General features: G+C 35.5%; 1 protein-coding gene across 1 annotated transcript in view; it reads right to left on the reverse strand.

The window, feature by feature from the left end:
- ROR2 (ROR family WNT receptor 2) overlaps positions 1-25,033 on the reverse strand; it is a 140,894-nt gene that overhangs the window by 34,480 nt on the left and 81,381 nt on the right. Inside the window, exon 2 of the mRNA XM_077790230.2 lies at positions 8,723-8,800. Coding sequence (XP_077646356.2) covers positions 8,723-8,800 — 78 coding nt within the window. The remainder of the gene's footprint in view (positions 1-8,722; positions 8,801-25,033) is intronic.

Here is a 25,033-nt window from a genome sequence, read left to right on the forward strand (position 1 = left end):
GTAGGTTATTATCTATAAATTTAATTTGGTGTTAGGAGTCCTGCAACTGATACACATCACAAACTGAAAACTTGAAAATATGTAATTCCACTGAAACAATAATGTTGCTATATTACCTTACAAAACTGGTAAGAAAAGGATCTAGCTGTCATGCTCATGTATTTGTTCCTGTGAATTTAGACCTTCTAGGTACAAAGCATCAGGAATTCAAATTGCATTATATTTTTATGGCAGCTGGATACAAATACCCAATAATTTTGATGGATGCCCACATGTAGACTTTTCCTATCACTCAGATTATTTTGCATCTTTTTAATTAAGTAATAGCATATTATTGTACACAAATCCAACACCAGTAAGGAAATGGTCTACATTGACAGTCCAATTGCTGAAATACTTTAAGAAAATTAATGCTTTTTGTTGATTTATATTTGACAGGACCATGAAAATCAGTTCCTCTATAATAGCTAAGTATAGCATTGGAGAAGGGAGCAGTAGAAACATCAGAATATAATAAATGTACAAGCCAGATATTGCTGGAAAACTGGGTTTTACTGTGTGTTACATTGTTCTCTACCACTGGCTTTTCAAAAAAAATCCTGTTATAATGAATAATATGAACATACAATGTAGGCAAGTGCAAACTGAGTTTGTCACTAAATAGAAAATTATTTGAACAAAACTAAATAGAAAATTAAGTAAATCCAAGTATATATCATCTCCACAAAAATTGAAAATTTACAGGAATTTTTTTATCCTTTTTCTGTCACAAAATAATAAATTATTATGCAATTTTATATTAGTTTTCCCTATTTTTAATTTAAAATCTTAAGCATACTTCAAACCATTATGACAGAACACAAACAATATATGTTTCGGAATAACTTATATAAAAGGGAGAAAAAGTATATTAATATTTTCAGCAATATCACACCACAACAATGTAATTTATTATGTTTTCCAGTTACATTTCATAGCTGAAAAAACAGAAATGCTATTATGACATTCTGACAGGGAAAACAAAACCAGTAAATTTACTTCCTGATATAGTCAACTGAAGCCATTGATTTAAACTTCTCTTTAAGCCAACAATTTATGTACATAGGCATTTTTAGCAGCACGGAAGAAAGCATGATCAGCCCTACCACAAGTTAGAAAAGGATTTTCTACCACTATTTCACTCATAACTTATTATTTAGAGACTTATTTCACCACTTTTTCATAGTCTGTATGTAGCTGCTTCTATGAGCACCACTGAGATACAGGGCTGCATCCATAGGGGTGTTACCTGGCAGTGACAGAAATATCTCAATCTACTCAGCGCCTATCAGGCCACACCTGGAGTATTATCTCCAGTTCTGATCCCCAAAATCCAAACAGAAAGAGAGGAGAGGGTTCAAAAGAGGGCTACCAATATCATCAAAGCATTAGACAATATGTAGTATGAGAAAAGACTTGAAGTAGTTATCATCACACTTTTTCAGTACCTAAAAGACATCTGCAAAAAGAACTCCCTCGTCACAATGAGCTACATGGAGAAGACAAAGGGCAATAAGTGAAAGTAGCCAGGGAATTGTTCATTTCAATAGAATAAAGACTTTTTTTTCAGTGAGAACAAAAGTCCACTGGAAAAGGAATTGCCTAGAGATGTGGTAGAGTCCTCATCACTGGAGGTTTTCAAGATGTGATCAGACAGAGCACTAGATTGTCTTGTCTAAGCTTTCTTTCCCAAGAAATGTTGGATTGGATGATCTTTTGAGGTGCCTCCCAGGCTGTAATTTTCTGTAGTTCTGTGGGTCCCTGGTTCAGCAATCATGGGGAGAGGCTGAATGTGCTCATACAAGGGAGGTAAAGCAGACTGTTTAAAGACCTTTTTGCAAAGAAGATGGGCCTCTTCCAGCATGGAGCCAGCACAGAGGTATGTTCGTCTGGCTCAGAGATGCTTCTGATACCCAAGAAAGGAAAGAAGCAGAAAAGATCTGTCAAAAAGGTAAGGCAAATTCAAGTTCTGTAAGATGACAGACATGAATTGTGGTTTGTCTAGCTCTCTAATATATTTTTTGCTCTTCACATGTAAGTTCATGAGAGGGCTACATTTTTCTGTTATTAGTCAGCTTATGCCTTGCTCAAATTATTGCTTGCTTATCACTATTTCACTTTTTCTGATTTAAAATCTGCTGAGTGGAGTCATCTTTTCAGGATAGTCATGGATATTAAATTCAAATACATTTGGATGAAAACAGATACTAAATTTACTCATACTAACTCAGGATTAAATCCATGTTAGAACTTCTTGCTTTACTAATTAAAACAGAGCTACTGCAGGAAGTAATTACATCCATATCTTTTAAGCCATCCAAAATATTTCATACGAATCTGTGAATCTGATCCTAATAATAACTAGAACAAAACTATTGCCATGAAAAGCAATGCCAAAGATTTATGGGTTAATTCAGACCCAATGCAATTAGATAGACTTTGCCAGAAGTCAGCGTCACTGCATCTATTTCCTGCAGGTCAGAATTCAACTTTAGTTCATCATTACTCTTGCCAATTTTACAGGTATTTTCTGCAGTGTTTTATATTGCCCTGTTATTACAAACCAAGTAATAAATATTTTAACCTAATGAACTTCAAAGCATTTGTGTTTTCCAAAGTTCTCCAGGGCAGCCAAAGAGCAGTAGGGCAGCTCAGGGCCTATTCTCTGCCTCTGTCCACCCTGAACTGCACACTTTGTATTTGCTGGTTTCATTTCCTCTTTGAGAAGCGTTGTTTATGTACTCACTGATTCTGAAGTATTTATATGACAGAGTGGGCAGCCATTTGTTGAGCTGCTCTGTTATTTGATGTCCACTTTGGATAACCCATAATTGCAATTCTTTCAAACAAAGTGGAAAATTTAACCAACCATGTTCTAAAGAATGTTTTCTTTAATTTCTGTGGTGATAATCAGCAGTTACTTTTTTTGGTAACGTACATCACACCACAAAGACAGTGTAGATGCCAGTTTGATGGAATGCTCTGGGGAAAAAACCAAATTTTCCCAATATAAATTAGAACCTCAACAATGTGCAAAGCAATTTTTTTCCCAATGTAGTTCTCTTTCTGTCTTAATCAATCTTAATTTGGACAGGTACAAGGAAAAATGAAATGTGAAAATGCTGGAATTTGTATTTAACTTGTGTCCTGTATTTTGTATTTGTTAAGCATTAGTCAAGTAGATTTTTTTAAAACTGGAATAGAATTGTTAATTAATTGTTTTAATACTAACATAATTTTGAAACAGACAATAAATACTCTGTATAAAATATTTTGTTCCTATTGCATATTGCCAAACTTGTGGATGTCCTATTGTAAATGTCATGTTGTAAAGATTTATATTTTATTTGGGAGATGGATAACAAATATAATTTCTTTAAAAAATACAAGTTAAATGTCCGGAAATTTCCTGTGTTGTGAAATTAATATTGTTGTCTAATGGTTTTTATACTCTGGCTTGTTTCCAAGGGTCATTGAAATGAAGGAAAATGCTTCCTTTGCCTTCAGTGATCTTTGACATGGTTCAACTATGTCAAAAGGAGAATCTATCTGGTAGATATTTCTGCATTTGCTGTAGGCGACAGTGCTGTAAATTAAATTTCTCTTTCATGATGGTTTCCAGCATAGTCTACAACCAGTACTAGTATTTATTTTTCTTTAACAGATTAAAAACTGTTCTGTCAAGTAGCTATGAGAGGACAATGCAACTTAATCTATATATTATGTTTTGCTATCTTATTCTATGTACTCTGTGAATAACATAGCTTAGGGAAATGGTTGACTTGAATTCCAGAAAAACTCTTTCATATTTGGAAAGCCTTTGTTAGGTTGCCAGTACTTCATATTTTTAAATTGAATAAATTTGATATAAATATATCAAACAGAATCCCAAAGCAAATCAACATTAAGATGACAGGTCCATTATTCATGTTTTGGCAAGAATATAAAAATAAGCTTTTCCAGAGTGTGTCAAATCATTGTCAAGAATATGCACAAGAATAGACACTAAACTAAAAACCTAAAGGGTGCAACTATCACTAAAACATCACATGCATATTATATTTCTTAGTTTTATTTACATTATTCTGGCACTTACATGTCCAAATTATTGGCTCAAACCATATGTGTTATTCTTGGCATAAACACAATATAAAATTATTGTTCTGCCTTTGTTATTTTAAGATCTTAGCTGTGATTTTGAAGTTCATTCTGAAAAAAATATTCTAAGGCTCCTTAGTTACTTTAGATCATGTAAATTCTGGCTTAATTGTTTTCAATTCAAGTTTTAGTTCCTGTTAATTTTTTATTGCTTTTACTCTTTTTTTTCTATGTGATTTTAGAAATAATTATGCATTCATAGTTTTAAAATAAGCTTCAATATGGCAACCATGAATAGTACTTAGTAACAATTTTTTAACCCTTTTTATCTCAGAGCTTCCAAATCATTGATGACTATTGAAGTCTCATGAGATGGGATGATGCCATCACATTTATTTCCCAAAAGCAGAAGGGAGAGCAAGGGGAGTCTAAGTGATTTGACAGTTTACACGTAGACTAAGTGTCAGTATCGATGATACTACAATGAGATCCACATCTTTCAGTTTTCCTGAGATAATCATGCTCTGAGATAGCCATCCACTTTGGCTCCTATCCAAGTGGATTCGCCTTTCTTTCTGCACTCCACAAGGAACACACTGAATATCCAGCTTTTGAGAAAAAGAAAGGAAAATTTGATTCTTAAATGGCTAGATATCTGAAGATACAACAGTCTTTTCAGACCAAGTAGTAACAATTTCATATATATGTTTTATCACTTTTTATAATATTTATTTCTCCATAAGATATATATTTATTTTGTTGACTTTATACAACAGCCAAAAAAGGCCATAAAGCCATCTGTTTGGTATTACAGAACACATCACAGTTTACAAGAGTCTCAGCTTGAGATACTCAGAACCTAAAATCAGCTGTTTTAAAAAAAAAAAAAGGCAAATACTTATTTTTCTGCATAACTGCATAAATTTAGACCATTTTCAGATTCATGGAATAAAAAATTTTCTGTGCTCAAAACCCCTATGAAAATACGTATATTGTGATTTGTGTAAAAAGCAATGTGGGATTTTTTTTTTTTTCCTAAGCTACCTTACTTTTTCTTTTATTTAATACCTTCCCAACTTTTTTTCATTTTTGTCTTCAAATAATCTTTTTCTTATTAGGTAAAAGAGCATGATCTTTCTCACCACAACTCTTTCAAATGGCAAATTTTGGCTCTGGTATTTTAAGACAAATACAAACTTATATCAAACACAAAAGGGTTTGGGGACAATATTTTGAGTAATTAAACTAATGATATTTCCACCATAATGCAAAGTCACATTTTCCCACAATAAGACATAGTTTTTCACCTAGGATGAATGCTTTGGCTTATAGAATGTTGATGAAGACACCATTGTTCCAAAATTTTCTGTGTTATGAACATGGTACTAAGCATAAAGTGTTCACAAAATTGACAGGTAATCTATAAAGAGATACCGAGTTTCCTAGGCTTATAAAAGAACTGAAGATTGTAATCAGACAAAATGTATGTGTAAGTTGCTGAAATGCAAATTATGTCTTTCTAGAGGTGTATATAACAACACTAAGCTTAGGGGACATCTTGGCAGTGGTGGGAGTCCAGTAAAGTGACTCCTTCCACAAGTAAATCAGAATTCCAAATAAACTGAGAAACATCCTCTGACTAAGGAGGGTAGATTGAAGCTTAAGACGCACGGTTTCTTGCATGGAACTTCTTCCTAAATAAAAAAACAGTCTCTCCAATTCTTCATCCTCTGTTCTATTTAATCCTGATACGAAGATGAGTGATTTACAGTTTATTTGAGTCACATCAGAAAACGGACAGGATGTTGGCAGATCTCCCAAAATGCACAGGTAGCTAAGGAAACTACACTATTATATACTGACTGCCACATAATATTTCCAGAGAAATGATACCTTTACAGCCTAACTTAATCCAATTTGCACCTCATCCTTCATCCTATTTTTTTTATCTCAGTGTACAAAAATCCATCCAGAAAGATGTAAAATAAGTTGATTTGTTTGCATTCTCTTGAAATGACCTTAGGAGCAAGGAACGAACAACTGCTAATCCAGGAATGAAGCAGAATTAGCTTTAAAACACTGTGTTTCACACACTGTCACAATGTGCACATTGTCCTCTCCTCTGAAATCAGTGGGGTTTTAGGACCCAGCGAGACTATGTTAGATCATTTATGCAAAAGAGAAAAACACCAAGCGAGGCTTACGTGAAGTGAGACTGGGGAAATTATCGACTTTATAAAGACTGATTGGACTGAGAGGAGATTGGACCTGTGCTGGAATGTTGTATTTTTATTCTAAAGCAGACCTAAGTTCTTCTACAGCAAACGCTCAATGCTCTGCACTGGTTTTCAGTGAAACATTGCTCAGAAACAGTGCTTTTTGGTCATTCAGGTGCTCATTTAAAGGAAATAAGGGAAAATAACACTCTCCTCAAAGGCTTAGCCAAGGTATTGTCCCTCCTCATCAACTATCAGAAGGCTAGCTTCACTTGTAGAAAGAGACTTGCAACATTTTTGTAAGTGAGTATTATTAATAATACCTTGCTTAAACTGGTTTTGTCATTGGAGACGGAAGTCTCAGGATTTCTGGAAGATTCTAGAGAAGAGGATGACTAATACACTCGGTACTTTTAAAGCGGCTTTTAATTTGGGTATTATTAAACTGCTTATCTTCATGCCTGTTTTGGGTCTATTCCAAAATAAGAAAAAGTTTTTAAATGGGAAGTTACAAGCAAATCAAAACAACAAAAGATTTTTGAAGGAAAGAAGTGAGTTAATATGATGGAAGGGCTTAAGAACTGTTTCTAATGATCTCAACAGTATGCCCAAACTTTGAAGTAGAATTGTCCAGTGGTTTTTTGTAACAAAACCTAATACCTTACTATGACACAGAAACACCTGAGCTAACATTCCAACTAGTTTTGCTTCTATAGAGAATTTTGTGCCCACATTAAAAAAAAAAAAAAAAAAAAAACTATGGGAGCAAATTAGGTCATTTCCAAACCAGGCATGCTGAAAACTAACAACTGATTCTATACCTGTGAATAACTTAGGAACATGGAGCTCTTTTTTTTCTTTTCTTTTTTTTTTCTTTTTTTTTTTTTTTCCCTGAGGGAAATATAGAGTTTTTATAGTATAGAAATGTTTGAGATGTGATTAATTACTTCTTCAGACAGATATTGCCTGTGGCTCTGCAAAGGAAGGAAGTAACTGGAGATCCTTTCTCAGCAAGAAATTAACCAAGCACTGTCACATGAAAAAAAAATCCAAAAAAACCACCCTCTTTTATGTCTGTAGCCTTAAAAACTCAAACATAACAAAAGAGAGAAGTGGGACCAACTTGCCAGGTAAACAAGCCTATCAGATGCAGTTAAAAATTAAACATGGCTCTTATAATCAAAAGTAGTGTGTACTTCAGTGTGACAAAAACAACTAGCAGTAATACAATGTTACTGACAAGAATTACTACTACTAAAATTTATTCCCAGAATAGATTTCAAATTCTAAACTTCTTAAATATTTCAGCAGTTTCAGAAAGTAGTGAAGAATTGAGAAATGGAGTATACCAGGTGGTCTTTCCAATATTTTTTTTTCACTGACTTATGGACAAAATTTAAAGGAAGAGTCCATAAAAAAACTCCTAATATGCATAGTTAGGGTAAGAAATCTAACTAATATTCAGGAGGACAATAAGGATTAATTAACCTTGGATATCTATGAGAAGAGAAACTATATGCCAAATTGCCTCCAAAATTCATGTTCGTCTGAAAGACAAACTGTAAGAACATCTGGTCAATACCACAGTTCTAAAGACTTCAACATGTGCTCATTCATGAAGGTGACATTACCTTACACTTTTCTTTAGCATAAGAGTTGATATTACTACATAAAAAGTTGACATTACTACATAAAAAGATAAATACAGTACACAATTGAAAAAATATGGTTTGTCAGGTAGAATACTGAAAATGTCCTGCTTTAGAAATTTGCACCAAATTGCAATTGGAAGCACAACTTGCAGTAAATACGTGCCTCTTCAGATCCATGTATAACATTTGGATCTATAGTTTTAAGTGATAAAGTGTCCCAAAATTGATATTAACTAATAAATAACTAGAAAGATTGACACTACAGTAAGTTTAAAAAACAAAAGCATTAATGCTCAGAGCTCAGAATGTATGTATTCCTGTTTTGTAGTGGGCTAGATTTAATTACCTCAAACTAAAGACACCAATACTTAACATTTACCTGGAGATGCTAAGTTTGGCACTGTACAAAATTAAATCAATTTCATGCAACAATGTGAAATAAAATATGCTAGGAAGGTAATAATAGCACACTGTGTTTGGATGAAATGTCTAACTCCTCCAAGTGGGGAGACTTAACATGCTTCAAAATTAATTTTTATAGACTCGTTTAACCTTGCTATCCCTGCTTGCAATCAGAAGTGCTAATTCATGAAAGGAAGGCTGCCTTGCTTACAGACTTGTATTAATTGACAAATATAGGGAATAACAGGATTTTGCTGGTCCTTTCTGAAGAATGTTTACACTTAAGCAAGGTGATAAAATTACAATTCATTTTACCTTTAGGTGTTGGAATTGGTCTCTCAAGTCCATCCACATGACCTAAGGGGTCATTTGAATCTGGAATTTCCATTTCACCTACAAAGAAAAGATTTTGTTGAATTGAGGTGGTGAGCTAATCCTTCTGTTAAACAGCATTATAACGCTGAGTTCAGCACATTCTCTCAGTCCACATTCTGCCTCCAGAGTTGCACACAGGAAACATAGCACACAGGAAACACATATTGACAAGGTTAGGATTTATCCATTGTAGATTAGAAAACACTACAATAACTACTTTGTGGATTAGTTGGTGTTTGGCAAAATAGAAAGCATTAAAAACTGCATTCCAGTTCTTAGCGAAATAAAGTCTACACATTTTTACAAAGAATGCAAACATTTCCAGAAGCAATGGTGGCTTAGCAAATTAAGAAGTATGTGAGCTTTACTGATAGCCTCAGTTACACAATGGCATAAACTTGCTTTTAAACTTACACTATGGTAATTCAGATCCCATCTCCAGAGGTCAGACTCATAACTGCTACTGAATTTCTTATCCTACTCTCAGCCTCATCCCTAAAAGATATCTTTAGAAATGAAACTATAATAACTGCTTTCCAAGGATTTCAAAGTGTGAGGAAATGGACAGACATCTTCTGTATGGGCTCCTTTTTTCCCTGTGTAATATATCAGTACAAGCTAGCACACTGCAGATAGTACTTTGAAGTTCCTTTGCATTTGCAGGTCTCGCAAAACTCCAAACATTATATATCACATGTTTGCTCTCCCTTTAAAAAATATTAGGTAAGGAACAGAACTGAACTTCTAACTCAGATAATAGTATAGATGTGCTTTAACTAAAACAACTTCTAAAATTTTACCCCCCATTTTTTTTATATTTTCTAACTTATATTCAGTCGTCCAAATTCCTTACATCCTTAGCATATCACAAAGGTATGAAAATCTAAGGTCATCAAGATCTGAAGTGATCTAGGATTCATTGTAGATCTGTTAGGGGAGTTCATGGTATTATTTTAGATGAAATTAAGCTAGAGAAAAGACTCTCCTTCATCCTTTTGTCTCTATTACCCTTTCTTCAAACTACAATACCACTCTGAATGCAAGTAAAATACAAGTAACCTTATCCCTACCTTACACCATATTATGAAAGAAGAAAATAATTCAGACACTTTTTTTGTTTGTTTAATCTTTCACCCATTATTTGAGAAGAGATTCATCTGACTTGCCTTTAACTTTATCGCGTAAAACACAGAAATCAGAAACATTCTCTACAACAGGCTGGATTTGAAACTATTTCTTTCGTCACAGTACTGTCGCTTGTCAATACTTCATCCCTCCTTTATCTCCCATTGCTCAAGATTCTTTGCCTGGTAATGCTACAGATTCCACTTGATTTGTGTGTTCATTCTCAGACACCACAATTAGAGTGATGGCGATGGTGTTGTACCCTTGGTAACACGCTCTTTCAATTTGGAACAGCTAAGGCTTGAGCAGACATCCTCCACCTTCTGCCATTCCCAGCACTGGCCAGTGCAAATCATAGATAACATTCACCTGCAGACTGGAGGGAGAAATGGAGATGGGGGAGCCAATTCCCAGCCTTGCCATTGCAAATCCCAACATGTTGTGTCTTCATGCCCCTGCAGGCATGGTACAAACTTAGCACCTGACTTTTAGCTGTACAGAACCTTTGCTGATCTTTTTGATTCAGGGTGAAGTGGTGAACGCATGACAGGCATATTCTGCCAAATTTCAGCAGAGATGCATCACATCTTGTTCTTAACAAGGGGCAGTAAGACAAGTTCACCTCTATCCCTTGCTCTTGCTTGAGCTTTTCATGAGGATTTAGAAGGGGCAGCAGCATTTACTGGCCACGAGGAATTAAAAACCAAGATGAGACCTCGACCAGAAAGACAAGTAGGAAAACCAAATACCTGCTCATATCTTATTATGGTGATCATAATCTCCCAGTATTCACAGGGTGGAACATTATTACACAACTGTTCTTAAGGTTATTTGATTGCTTAACACTCAGCTATCTAGACTCCAGGTTGCCTGACATCTGAGTGGCACTTTTGGTTTAATACCACATCTTCAACTTTAAAATAGTTGTTCCCATTTCTTCAGTAATCTCAAGGGACTCACAACAGAAAAAAAAAACATTATTAGTTCAGATAAATGAGCACAGAAATGTTTTCCTGTCTCATCTCTCCTTCCCAGGCCCATATCTCCTAATCTATTTAAGTTTTTCAGAACAAAGGTGGAAAGAAACAAAAGAATTTGCTGTTTTGAAAAAAATTCCAATAATAGTTTTATGTGATTCACTCTTGAACTTGATATGTTTCTGTCTGGAAAAAACATTAATCTTCATATGTGCTTGACCAGAGAACAATTATAAACCATAGATGCCACCTATCATCAAAATCCCCAGAACTAAACAAAGTTAAAATTAAAATACTTTGCATTCTTTGCAAATCATAAATACAAACCATATCTGTCACTTAAACTTGCTTTTATGAAAGAAACGTGTATTTTCTGTAAACTGCAAAATTCCATTTCAATCACATTTATGATGAATTCTAAACTTTAATCCTAAAACTTCTCTTCCACAACTTAAAACACAAAAAATGTATGTCAGTTTGAAAAATTAGTTTTTAACACTATAGAGACAACCAGCAAGTCACTATAGCAAAATAATTTTTTTTTTCTCTTGTACTAAACATAATTTAAAAATTCTGAAGATCTTAGAGCTGTGTACTCCTCTTGCAAATTATTTTCTTTTTAATATTTTCAGTGATTTCTGATTTTGCACTAATAACACAGTATGTTTTTCCTGCCAGGAGTGAATCCATGGTGTTTACCTTAACAGCTAGCAATTTTTGTCTTTTGTTTTCTAATTTTCCTCACTATAGTACACATGAACCCTAATCACGTCCCATCACCACCTCTCTGCAGTCTTGTTATTGTTTGAAGATGCCTACACAACTATGCTCCTGTCTACTCCTGATTTTTAACTCCCTTTTCTCACTTTGTTTAATCAATATTTTGATAAGGGCATCCCATTTTGCTTTTTTCTTCCTACTTCTGGTATCTTTTCCTAGGAGACTATTCATGTGTTCTTGCACACCCTGAAGGGGAAAAAAAATCCATAAAGTAATTTAAGGTACCCCATTTTCACTGTCAGTTTTCATCAATAAAAAACTAGTACTGGGAAAAACATAATTGTTCATTAAACTGGTTTTAGATGTCACAAAGATACGAGACACATAATTTTTTTTTTGTATCTATAACAAATGCAGCATTGTCATACAAGACTAAGAGGTAGACTTGCAAAACAAAAGACTGAAAGAACAGCAGAATCCACTATACAGTTGTTATCAAAAACTGGGAAGAAAATAAATGCTCAATAATTGAACCTTACATGTGATCTTACCAACTCACTCTGGCAGTAAGTGTGCTCTCATTGTGTGCTGCTGAGGCTCTCTTACTTCAAAAAGGATACAGAAGAGTTGGAAGAATTTCAGAGAAGTGAGAATATTTGCTCATAAACCAGTTTTTGTACTGCTGCTAGGATTTGTCTCTCTAAGAAGGAGATGGCTGAGCTCAATGACTGTAAAGCTCTACAGTCACGAAAGTCTACAGAGTGGATGGACTCTCTTGCTAAAAATGGCAGTGCTAGAAAAAATAGCAACAATCAACTTCAAAACAAAGATAAAACAAGGTAAAGTTTTCTCAGAGGAGATGTAATTAGACTGAGTGCAGAGTTCAGATGACTTACAAGTGAGACTGGACAAGAGAGACCTCAGAAATCCTGAGTGGGTATATGGAAGTCCCTGAGTCAAAAATGGCTGGAGGCTGGGTAAATACCTAGCACAGAGTAGTACTAGATACTTAGATCTCTTCTTAAACTTTTACTTCAGCATTTCCTTTTTTACTGCCATCAGAGCCAAGACACAGCATGGCATAGATCTCTCATCTGCTCCTATATGGTTATTCTCACACTTTTCACCAGCATATGTCCTCTCCTCAGACACCGAGTGCATCACAGTTTATTTAGAAAGACACACTTCTTTAATTTATGTTTGCAGTGGGAGCGGGAGGTAGAAGAGATCATGAGTGCCCTGTTCTCCTTCCACATTGCATGACCAGACAAGACTTCAACAGAACAAGAACTTAGCCTGAATGCCAATGCCCAGATGTGTCACTTGCCAGATGCTACAGAATACCTTATTAATCCCCTTTTCAGGGAACACACAATCAAGTAAAATGCAGATGCTGCAAACAGTAACTCTTTTAAACTGCTCATCCACATGAAAATAATTTCTTAACTTTTCATGGCAGTAAAGCAAATAATTTCAACTTATGGAAAATCCCAATTCAAAAGAAAACCCATATTTTAAAAAATATCATAATCTATATTTTTGATGTAAAAAATGTATTCAGTCCCTTTGACTTACACATAGTGAACTGTAGCAAGGAAACAGATGATAGAGAAAATTATTTTCCTACTTGTATATAAATAATTATCACTGATTTTTTAATTTAATTTCTCTTGAAAATATGAGGGCGAATTTCTTACTGACAAGATTCAACACAGGCAGGTCGACTGCTCTATTTTATGCACCAATGACCAACAAAATACAGAAGCAAATAAATATCCTGAGTTATTGGGGCAGGAAGGCTCTTTTACACTATTGAAAACTAAGCTGTCCAGCTGATCACAGTATCAACTCACAGGGCACATACCACTCACCATAAAATAGCTGACTTTTTCCTCTGAAATTGTTATGACTTTGCAGATCATTCATTACTTGAGAGGTAAGTGCAATAAACAGATTCCAAAATGCTCATGGCCATAAGCAGACATCAAAACAACACATTAATCTTCATCAAAAAGCCAGTCACAAGAGAGGGTTACCATAATTGATACCAGGAACAAAACAAGGCCTCAGCCTCACACAGAAAGAGAAAAACAGTACACAGGTATTTCAAACAGAATGGGTCTGATTGATTCAGAGCAGTTAAGGGCTGGCTGATGCAATACCATGCAATGTTATTAACTGTCTTTCATTATTTGTAGAGCACAGATGAGATCTTAAATATGAGAAATTGCACAAACATTTCCTATTATTTATTAAAAAGGGTAAAAAAAGGAGTGTCAGAGAATTATAGAGCTATCAGCTGAACTTTAATTCCTGGAAAAATAATGGAACAAAGAAGTTATTTTTAAGCATTTCCGATAAAGCAGAGAGATGAGTAATATCTAAAATAGAAGCCAACGTTGACTTGGCAGATACGAATTAGAATCACAAGAAAGTTACAATTGCAAGGTACTGCAAACAAGGCAGACTTCACATATAAAAAGCAGTAATCTTCCCCAATTACTCAAAGTTAGTAAAGCCCTAGACTACTTTCCCCAATTTTCTGTGTTCTATTTCAAGATAGATGAGAGTAAAAGTAAAATACAATGACTAGCACCATGAAGATAGCCTACAAAACGTGACAAAGAAAATAAAAAACATAATGATTACTAAGCCTGCTTGGTCTGAAGAAGATTAGCTATGTACTGAGAACAAGTATTCTTCAAATACAGAGGTCTCAGTAGATGAAATTTTCCAGTATGGCAGATTTGGCAACTGTCTAATTCATATGATACTGCACAGGTAACAGATGTTTCTTCTCCCAGATGAAACAGGACTTCTTAAGATCTTTTCCAATCTTAGGATTCTATGAATGAACGTTCCCTCTACCATTGTATTTTAAATCCCAAAGCTTACAAATAAGTCCTTCAACACTAAAAATTGCACAGCCCTACAATTAGCAACACTGCAGATTTTTGTTCTGACATTTCTTCCACTCATCAATAATCCTATTTCTGTAGCTGAAACTATTTTCAGATTTAAACATCAATATGCAACCTTTGCTTCCTACGGCTGTAAGCTTTTACTTGAGTTCTAACTTTCTTCCAATAACACAAAACTCCCAAAATCTCTCTCTTCAGCCTAATACCTTCTAATATTCTGTTCTTTTCTTCATAAAACTTTGTTGACCTTCTGTCAATTACTAGCCTCTGGAGTTCCCAAACAAAGGGCCCACTGTACCCTTTGATTCAGCTGCCAATCTGATTACTTTGGCTGGGGGAAGCAGGCTGCTTGGGTTGCTGAATCAGGGTCTTTCATTGAAATTTCTCTTTTCCAACATCTGCAGCCCCTGGCAACCAATTGCAGAGTGGGCTTGGCAGACCTGTAAAGGGTGGTGAATAGGCTACAAAAGATGCAGTTTGTAGCATGAAATCAGTGCACCCCTTTCATAGTGATGGCAGATTAGAACCTTCACAGCACACGTTTCTTAACTGCTGCAGCTTCACATAAAAATAGCTGAAGGTGGGGGTAATAACCTTCACTTTCTCTTGCAGTTGCTCTACTGAGGCAATGGTGAAGTCTGCAAAAGAGTCACTTCTTAGCTGGTTATCAGCTCGCAAGTCATACTGTTCATAGGTTAACATGTTGACTAATTAAATGTGTGCTTTGGCCATGCAAAACTCTTCCAAATTACTTTCAGCTAAATTCATAGTAATAAAAAGTTCTCACCATGAGACCATTAGAAAGGGGATAAGTTCTTCTAAGCCTGCTCTGTTATAATATCAAAATAGCATTAAAAAAGTATATTTAAAGTAATAGCAACAGCAGACTAAAAGTCACAGAACCTTCAGAAAGCTGGTATATAACACAGACAAGAAACCTTTTAAAAAAGCCAGGGTTGACTTATACGGAATACATTCCCACAATTCATAAGCATTCCTTGTTAAAGAGAACATTTTGTTTCATTAGCATGGATTTTTCCCTCTATAAGTTTTCTTCTATTTTACCTAATAGCTATATGGAAATGTTTTCATTTCAGTAAGTATGAGGAAAAACATTCTATTGCAAAGTGTGGGAACTACACTACAGGACAAAGGCAGACACAAGGTTTATGATCTGTAGTAATAAAAAGAGTATCATTATTTGGATGAAAAATACATCCATTTTAAATAAAATTTTAAAAACCCACAGACATTAAATCACTTTCATTCTGCACAGTGAAAACTTGTTTTTCAAACACATGTTAAGAGAGATTCAAAATTTTGTATTTTGTCACTTAAATGCATAAAGAAGGAATCTGCATATCGCATTAATCTCTGTTGCTGTGAATGTTTGTTTAAAAGATTGATCCAAGACAAACTAGTAGTTTGTTTCAGAACACTTGTTAAGTGCATGATGAAAAAACCACTTTATAAATTTCAAAATGTTCCTACAGGAACTTCTTCATTTAATTAAGTAATCCTTATTAGCCTACTATCAAACCACTCAAAAACAAAGTAAAAAAGAGCAGTTGGTCATCAGCATAGAACTGTAGAGAAGGATTGATTCTTGATTTTTGCACAGAGCTGCAACAAACTCTCAAAACAGAAAAAAATGTACTGAAGGTGCAGTTTATCTTCTTAATCATCAGCCAGACGCCTTAGCAAGTATGATGAAGTCAGTGTGAGAAGAAAGAAATCAGATAAGTCATTTAAAATATTATTAACAGGGATTCAAATGCACACTTCAATGAATACCTTGATTTATTTCAACACCTCATACTGTTAAAGCATATTTTACATTAACCACACAACTGCATTTTCAACTTCACTGTCAATCTTTATCCTTTCTTTGCACAACTTTCATCACAGAGCTTAGCTATTAAATAACTTAGATTCATCCTCCTGCAGCTCCTATTTGCAACTTAAAATGAGAGTTCAGAAATGCTAGTGAGACAAACCAGAGATAAGGATTTGTTCTGATTTCAATCACAGAAGCAGCATCATTAACAGCTGCCAAAACATTACAGTGAAAAGACAGAACACATGGAAAAGAAGATACTAATTTCAAGTCAACGTTTTCAGTGTGCAGCTAAATTTTGAAGATGTTAAACTTTGGATTACAAATTATTCTATTAATTCACAGCTAAAACACTCTGATAAAGTTACAATAAAGTCCAGGTCCTTTTATTTGACAATGTAAAGTGGAGAACATTTAACAGAAAACAGTCTACATGATGAAGGAATATCCAAATCCTATTTTCAATTCTTAGCACTTCCTACAATGTCCTGTCCAAGTCACCCTAGGCCAGATTAGAAAAAAAATTGATGCCAAAAGATGCAGACAGACGTCTGCCAGGTTTTTCAAAAGCATGTGGGCACCTGACTCTCATGTCTGCAGTAAATATCCCTTAATCTTTTGTACCTCAGTTGCCCAGAGGCTGAGAGGGGAAAAGGTTAGCTCCCTGATGTGGTTCCCAGCACAGCTGCATGAGAGTTTCAGTCAGCACGAAGAAGGGAGACGCACCAAAGAAAGAAACTAAGACAGAGGAAAGAAGGAAGATAGTTTTTAGCAAGACTGTTGTGATCTATATCACTACAAATGACCACAGAATTTCAGACAAATCTGTGACAGAGAAAGTCCACAGTCTCCCAGAACCCTAGTTTTGCAAGAAAAGCAAAACATAAAGCACTACTTGGAAACAAATTAAAATAATAAATCTGTTCTGAGAGCTTAATAAGTAAGAATTAAGTCCATGTTATTTACAGTGAAAAACACCTGAGGTTTTTTAAGCCATGAATGGATTTCAATATAATTTCCAATTTAGCAGAAATGTAACTAAGTCTACTAGCTATCACAAACATAGCTTTTCTGTACACTTGTATGCTAAAAACTCAGAGACAATACACCAGAGAGCATATAAGAGCTTTGAATCGCATTTAAAAAACCCTAAAAGTAATTATGGATTTCATTACGAGTGGTATTATGCTTTGGAAAAAAAAGTAAAGCAATTGTGGGTACATTCCAAAGCTCTTCACCACCTCAGTTGTAAAGTCACAGTTTAAACACAACTAGTAGAGGCTCTGAACACACCTGCAGTAGCTCAAAGAACACCAAGCAACATGATAATTATCCATGGCATTATTTCATGATTGATTATTTTACTGCTTTGGGCTGTGAAAACAAAATAATCTCAACCAAAAGGTTGAAAATAATCGTGATTTATGAGTATAACACTCCATCAACTGGGATAAACAATGATTTTCACAGTGCTCTTTTTTTCTGAAAGGAAAAAAAAAGGAGTAGAATCCAAAAATGCCAGTCCTGTCTGCAGCCTTAGGCTGAAATATTTAACACTTCAGGAAAACACCCCAAGTCAGAAAAACACTTTAAAATGGGCTTATTTCTAAGGACCCTCTTAAATTCTTTCCTACATTTGAAACAAAGCAACAATAGTAATCTGCCTCAGCCCAAGAGGAGAAATAAAAATAGCACAGATCACAATCAAGTGTAACAGAATATAGTAGAACTTACCACCTATTCTAATAATTATTCTGACTGGGTTGACAATGGCAGAGGAACTGTCCTAAGTGCAAAAAAACCTTCCTGTGGGTTGTTTAGTTTCCATTCAGTAATTGCATTTCAAAAGCAGGCATTGCAGCACCAGCCTTTGATGGTAGGGAGGCTACAGCTAGCCACTCTCCTTTTTGGAAAATAGTGAGAGTAAATAGCCTGTTCCTATTAATCAGAGCACTTTTTGTATTATTTATGATAAGTATTATGAACATCTCCCTGACCAAAAGGATACCATGAAAATCAAAGAATAATTAATTCTCAAACTTTAGGAGCTGACACGACTAATTTGAGAAGCCTTGTCACGTAGGTGTGACATTTAGGTTATCAATACTTTAAGAAACCAAGGCTGGCAAGTGAGTCAGTGATAGAGCATTATTCATCCTTCAATAAAATCATTAAATAGATGGTCATGATCTCTTCTACCACCAACTATCACAAATAGATATCCATGGTGTCTCCTGTCACAAAGCATCAATTATCTTTTAAAGACCCAAATGAACAGAATACTACACTGGCTATCTGAAGCTCTACCTAATTACTTGGGATTTGTCTGCCCTAAGTCATAGCAGGATGGAATTTTACAAAATTAAACTCCTAGAATTAATGTAAAGTACTGTGTTCAAAGAGCTGATCACAAGTAAAGTTTACTTCTTACTATTGGTTTGGACCATGACCAGTAAAAAAAAAAGTTAATTATACCAGATTAAATTGTTAGAGACTGCAAACTTCTCTTTCTTAGAAAGTATTTATTTTTTTTTAGATCAAGAGTTTAAAATTAGTATTTTCCACTGGAAGTTCTCTTCATAATGAGTAATTAGTTATGGCCTGTACACACAGAAAATATTAACTCCTCTCCCCCAACAAACAGTACAGCTCTGATAGCCATGGAACAAGCATGGAGAGAGAAAGTTGATGTGCAGGTGGTGTGGCCAGGCAGGTCACAAGTGAGCACTCCCAGCACTTCTGACCAGATCAAATATTGCTGTGGCTAAACCTTACTGTGAACACACATGCATGTGAATGTGTGCACACAGTAATGCATGCGCATTTGCCTCTGTGACTAGAAAAGGGAGGAAAAAGATAAGAAAGTGTGCCAGGCTGTAAAAGACTGACACCTAATCTATACTTGAGACATAGAAAAATGCAAAACACTTATTCTAATTAGAAGTTTTAAGATATGTTATTCATTTGTTTAGTAGGTTTTTCTACATTTCCCAGTATAGGGTTATTTACTTAAATAACATTACTAGTAAAGTTTAAGTAATATTTATATCTCTTCATTTGAGAGTAGATGTCTAAACTACAGGTTATTTCTGTTAACGGTTTTGTCCAGTCCACACTGGAAATATCTTCTTCCTACAGAATCTCTTTGACTTCTTGGATTACAACTGAATGCATACAGTGAAGTCATAATAGTTGTCTGCTCTGAAAGAAACTCCCATTTCTCTTCTTGCTTTTGTTTAAACTACCTTTTCTTCTACAGAGGAGTGAAAAAAATTGAGATGCCAGGTAGATTTTGATATGATTCCTCTTTGCCATTTAATTAACAGAAATAAGCAACAGTCTTCTGGACAAAAAGAGAGGGCACATTATTTGCTTATGTTTTTCTCAAGGAAAATAATAAAGCAAGAGTAGAGTGCTGAGGTGAAAAACAGCATGTTCAGAATGCTTCCAGATGTTGATATACACTGTTGTCAGTGAGTGGGCAGTGAAAGAACTCAATGAAAACCTGGTCAGAGTCCCACTGACAATAGCCAACATGATCATAAGGATGCACAAGAACCCCTTTCTGCTGTGCCTGATGAAAGCAAAGCAAGGAACATCTTCATTAACCCTGCAGTGCAGACAGCCCAGGCATGCATCCATTAGCAAGCAAGCTCAAAGCATGTAGCAGTTTCCACCCAACTCATCTATTTCCCTACACCAGGAAGGAATTTCCTGAGCTCCCACTATCATGTTCATTACCCAGTTTAATAACTGTAACTGGTCACAAGATCAGATTTAACCACTGTATTAGTATTTTGTTTCAGCTGCAACATACAAGGCTGCCATGCTGCCATTTTAATGTTCTGAAAGGAATACTTGGGTACAAGTGCGGTACACTTTCAAAGTCTTATCTTCTCCATCAAAGAGCTCTGAATCTTACATCCATAAACTCTTATTTTGAATTTACAATGTTTGCCATCTTTTTGTTACTCTGACAGCAGGACTGACATGGGATTTGTTCATCACATGGTCAGCATTGCTTCTATGTCATCAAAAATACTGTGGCTCTAAAACACGTGTTTTCATGACATGCAAGTGAGAATTTTACATTGCAAGGTTAACTCACAACCCAATGCTGTGACCTTGAATTCATATCTACATGTTGAACAAAACTTGCCAGAAAGTCACATACAACCACAGCTGAGACTTCATCAGATATGTTTTCAGAAACGCACTCACTTGAAATGATAGCCTCTTATTTTGAATAAATGCAACAAAAAGCTCATGTGTCTGATACAGACATGATCATAGAGGGGAGTGGAACAAGCTGTGTGGAAGCAGAAGCAGCTACCACTGGAAAATTTGTTGGATCCATCCCTGAAGTGCAAAGCACACAGAAGACAACAGCAACTGCCTGCAACTGCAAAATATCATGGTCTTAATTCCTAAGACTTCTGAGCCATAATGCTAATTCTAGTAAGAAGGAAAGGCTGCTAGAAGCAGAATATATCTGATTGCACAACAATCAAAACAGCAACTATAACGGAGAGTACATTAAGAAATGACATGATTTTAGGTACTTCTATAAATCTGAGAATTTGTTGATAAGCTTCAGTGAAAGCGTCCCATTTTGTCTGATGTAAATGGAAGTAACTTTTGCGTATCTGGCACCTACTGTACCAATGTAAAGACAGAAAACTGCTAAGCTTAACAGGCAACTTCTTAATGCCAAATGCTCTTCTTTATTCTCATTACTGGATATTTTGTAAAATACTAAGTGGGTTTTCTCTGGTTTAAAAAAAAAAAAAAGTAGAATCAAATAATTTATTCCTAGCACATGCAGGAAAAACCACTTTCTGTGTGTTCTGTGAATTTCCCAGGTCTGGCTGGTACAGAGTCTGTCAGATAATTGCCAGCTTGTTCTGCCCTCCTGCACAGTCTGTGATCTGTGGTATTTGGCACAGCAGCAGATTCAGAGAGGGAACTGCCACAGATGGAGAGGACAACATTTTGAGCTCACCACGGACAACTCAGGGGCTCAGTCAAGACTGGAAGGAGCCAGGCTGTAGGAGCAACAATGACATGCTCAGTCAAGCGGGTTGGAAGAGAGAAACTGACAATACAAGACAGCTGGCTGGCAAGATGACTTGAAGGAAGAGTGTGTTTCTTCTCATTCATCTGACCGCTTTGCTGCCTACAAAAGTAACAATTCATACAAGGTGAACAGTTGTTTCCTATCAAAAGTGTAAGACTGCCTGATATGAAATAAGACTGATCGCCTGAGTTTAACCAGGTAAAGGGTCAGAGCAATGGAAATAGTTATCTAATTGTTGCCTGGAGGGCTCTGCTTCATTTGTGGTAAATAACCTTCACATGACAAAAGACTACCATAAAAATTAGCAACCAGCAGCTATCTTTGCTAGCAGACACAGAGATGCCATTATTTAAGTAGTCAGAATGTTACCTAAGACATGAAAACTTTATTACATATGCATCAGTTTAATGAAAACAAAGCTTTTTCCTTCCTAATTTTATCGGGCATTAATTTCTCAGCATTTACCTTTTAAAAATGTTTTGTTATTTACAGCATTTTTTTATTTTGTGAACATCTATTTTCTCTTCCTCACTCTGTGATTTGCAAGAATATACATCCTCCTACAAAAAATTCAACTACAGATAAAATTTTAGACCTTGGTGGTGTACCTGCATTAGGTTGCAGTTACTGTGTTAATTAATTGTATGGAAGGTTATTTCTGCTGGTATATATGCATAGTCTCATGCTTTGGGAAAACATTTAGGAAATTTTGTTCAAAGCAGGAAGTGAGATGCTAACCACAATCTAACCATTAGCTGTCTCCTGCAGCACTGAAGAAAAGCATCTTTGAAAAGTCTGGGGTGGTTATTTGCTTGTGCTGCACTTCCTGTTGCTTGATTTGAAATTAAGAGTACAGTGCAAAAAGCTCCTGCAGATCCTTTACTATGTCCAGTACCTACTGCCTCTTAGACTTTCTACAGAGCAGCCAACTTGAAAGAGACTGGGTGATTTACAGTCCAGCTCTATGAATGTAGATAAGATCTGGTCAAAGATCTAAAACAAAACAAAGAACTCTGTATTACTCTTGGAATGGATTCTCAAATATTTAAAACTACTGTGACCCAGAAAGTCAAACGATTGATATATTACCCTCGACCTTGTCATTCTTGGCTAGTCTGTTTTGCTCTGCTCTGTCTCTGTATTCTGCTTGTATATATTAATCTGAAATATCTAACCTCTCTTGTTTGATAAAATAAGCACTGTAGAGATAATTGGTTGTTAAGTTCTGCTCAATTACTTGGCTGCCTGTAGGTATCTCCTGGCTATACAATACAGCAGAGACATTTTGTTAGCATCACTATTCAGAATAAAAATATAATTAGAAAAGCCTATTAAGAGTCCTTGCAGGACAATGAAAGCAATACTTAAAACTTATTTTAAGAATATTTATTTTCACTTTGTATATTGATTCAATGAAAAGATAGTATTGGGAAAAATTATTTACTTCTACTACTACTACTATTACTATTATTGCTATTGTTGTTATTATAATTTATTATCATCAATAATAATAATAATAATAATAATAATAATAATAATAATAATAATTCCCAATTGTTATTGGGAAAAATGTACACTGAATTAAGTAATAAAATTTTTTCTATATATTTATAAACATAACTATATTGAATAATGCTAAATGCTAGTCAAACTGAAGGAAATCTTATTTATAACACAAGGTAAATGAACTCCATTTCTCCTTATATTTGCCTCTCTAACACAGTGGTAAACTTGAACATGTAAACTTAACATGGCAACCTAAATATAATGAATGAAAAAAAATATTTCACATAGAAGAAACAAAATAGACTGCATTACACATATGTATTTCTTCCTTTTGTTAATCTCTTCTTCATGAAAAAAAATACACAACAAAACCCCAGCCTTCCCTGAAAAACCACTGAAAGAATCTAAATTTCACACCTTGTACAGAAATCAGAAAGTAAGTCAGAATTGAGTCACAATTCTTGCATGCTTAAGCTAACAGGAACATGAGAAAGAACAATAACAGATTAGCATGAAACACTTTTCTGGGTTTCCTGGAAAAGGTCAACAAAATGCAAAAATAAGATTAAGTTACAATTATGAAGAAGGACATTCACAGACTGTAAAATTCAGCTTTGAAGAGCACATATCCTGGCCACAGCACTGCCACTCAACTTTAGGTAGTCACAGAAGGACTGAATTAATTTACCATAATCCACTTTCCCACCCACCAATTACCATGAGACAAAGGCTACCACAAACTTTCAAGCATTTGGCTTGGCAGGAGTTTGTGAAATTACTTCATATACAAAAGAAGTAGGATACATACGGTATTATGTTACTGTAACAAGGCTTTTAAGCAGATTTTAAATGACCTTATTGGCCCAAGTCATAAAACAGTAATCCGTAGTGGACCTAAAATTTGACATGAGCAACAGCCCCTTGCTGCTTTAGTTAGTAAAAAAAGGCTATAGCACATTCTGATTTATTGCATTCTAATGACTTTTAATTTATTTTTTAAAAGAGATTTGTAAGAATGTTTTTAATACAGCACTCAACACTAACCTCAAAGTGCTAGTATATCAGCTACAATCATTGTATCAGATCATCATAAGGTCCAGTTATGTCAGTTCACTCCAAGTGCATCTAATGAGGTATACTCAGCAAAATCATTTATTACAGAATTCAAGTATGATTAAAATACCTTTAGCTTTCCCACATTACAGTGACTGAACTTTTAAAAGTAAATGCTTAGGTGCAGTAACGCTTAACACAGAATAACAAAGTACAGTGAAGCCTTTGTGTTCCAGCTTTGGGAGAAGCAAACAAGACTGAAGATACAGATGGTCCTAGTCCATTAATACATGACTCTGTGACCAGTGTCATCACCAAAATGTTGCAGCTTTTGAAATCACTGGAATATCTCCAAATAATTAAAGGAGTGTTTCTTTACAAAGCTGACACAGACAACTGCCCTGCTCAAGTGTCTCTACACCAATACATGAAGCATGGGCAGCAAACAGGATGATGATGTGATGCTCAAAAGCTATCACCTATTTGCCATCATTGCAGCCTGCTGGGATGAATGCCATGTGTGGCTCCTGAGTGCAGCTATCAATGCGTACAGGCTGATCAGAAGGGACAGGTGAGGAAGGATGGCTGGAGGTTTGCTCTCAATGTCAGAAGGTGGATTTAATGTGAAGAGCCACCTCAGAAGAGCAGCCATGGACAGGCTGGAAGCCTGAAGGTAAACATCAGAGTCCGAGGCAATGAAAGGAAACTTGTGGATAGCATCTACTACAGCCTGTCTGATCCAGGGCATGTTGTGGATGAAGCCTTCTTGTTCAGTTTATGGGAAGCATTATGCTCAAAACTCTTGTCCTGCCAGGAGACTTCAACTGCTCTGACATTCACTGGGAAAGTAGCAAAGCAAACTTTAGGCAATCCAGGAGCCTCCTGGATAACTTCTGGAGCCAGGTAATAGAAAGCCCTACCACAGGGGGTGAGATACTGGACCCACTAGCCAGCAGCATGAGCAAACTAACTGGGGATATCAAGACTGAAGGCAGACTGGGCTGTGGTGATCATGCAGTGGTGGAGTTTGCAGAC

This window comes from Lonchura striata, chromosome Z (genome assembly GCF_050655825.1).
Source record: "Lonchura striata isolate lonStrDom1 chromosome Z, ASM5065582v1, whole genome shotgun sequence".
NCBI lineage: Eukaryota > Metazoa > Chordata > Aves > Passeriformes > Estrildidae > Lonchura > Lonchura striata.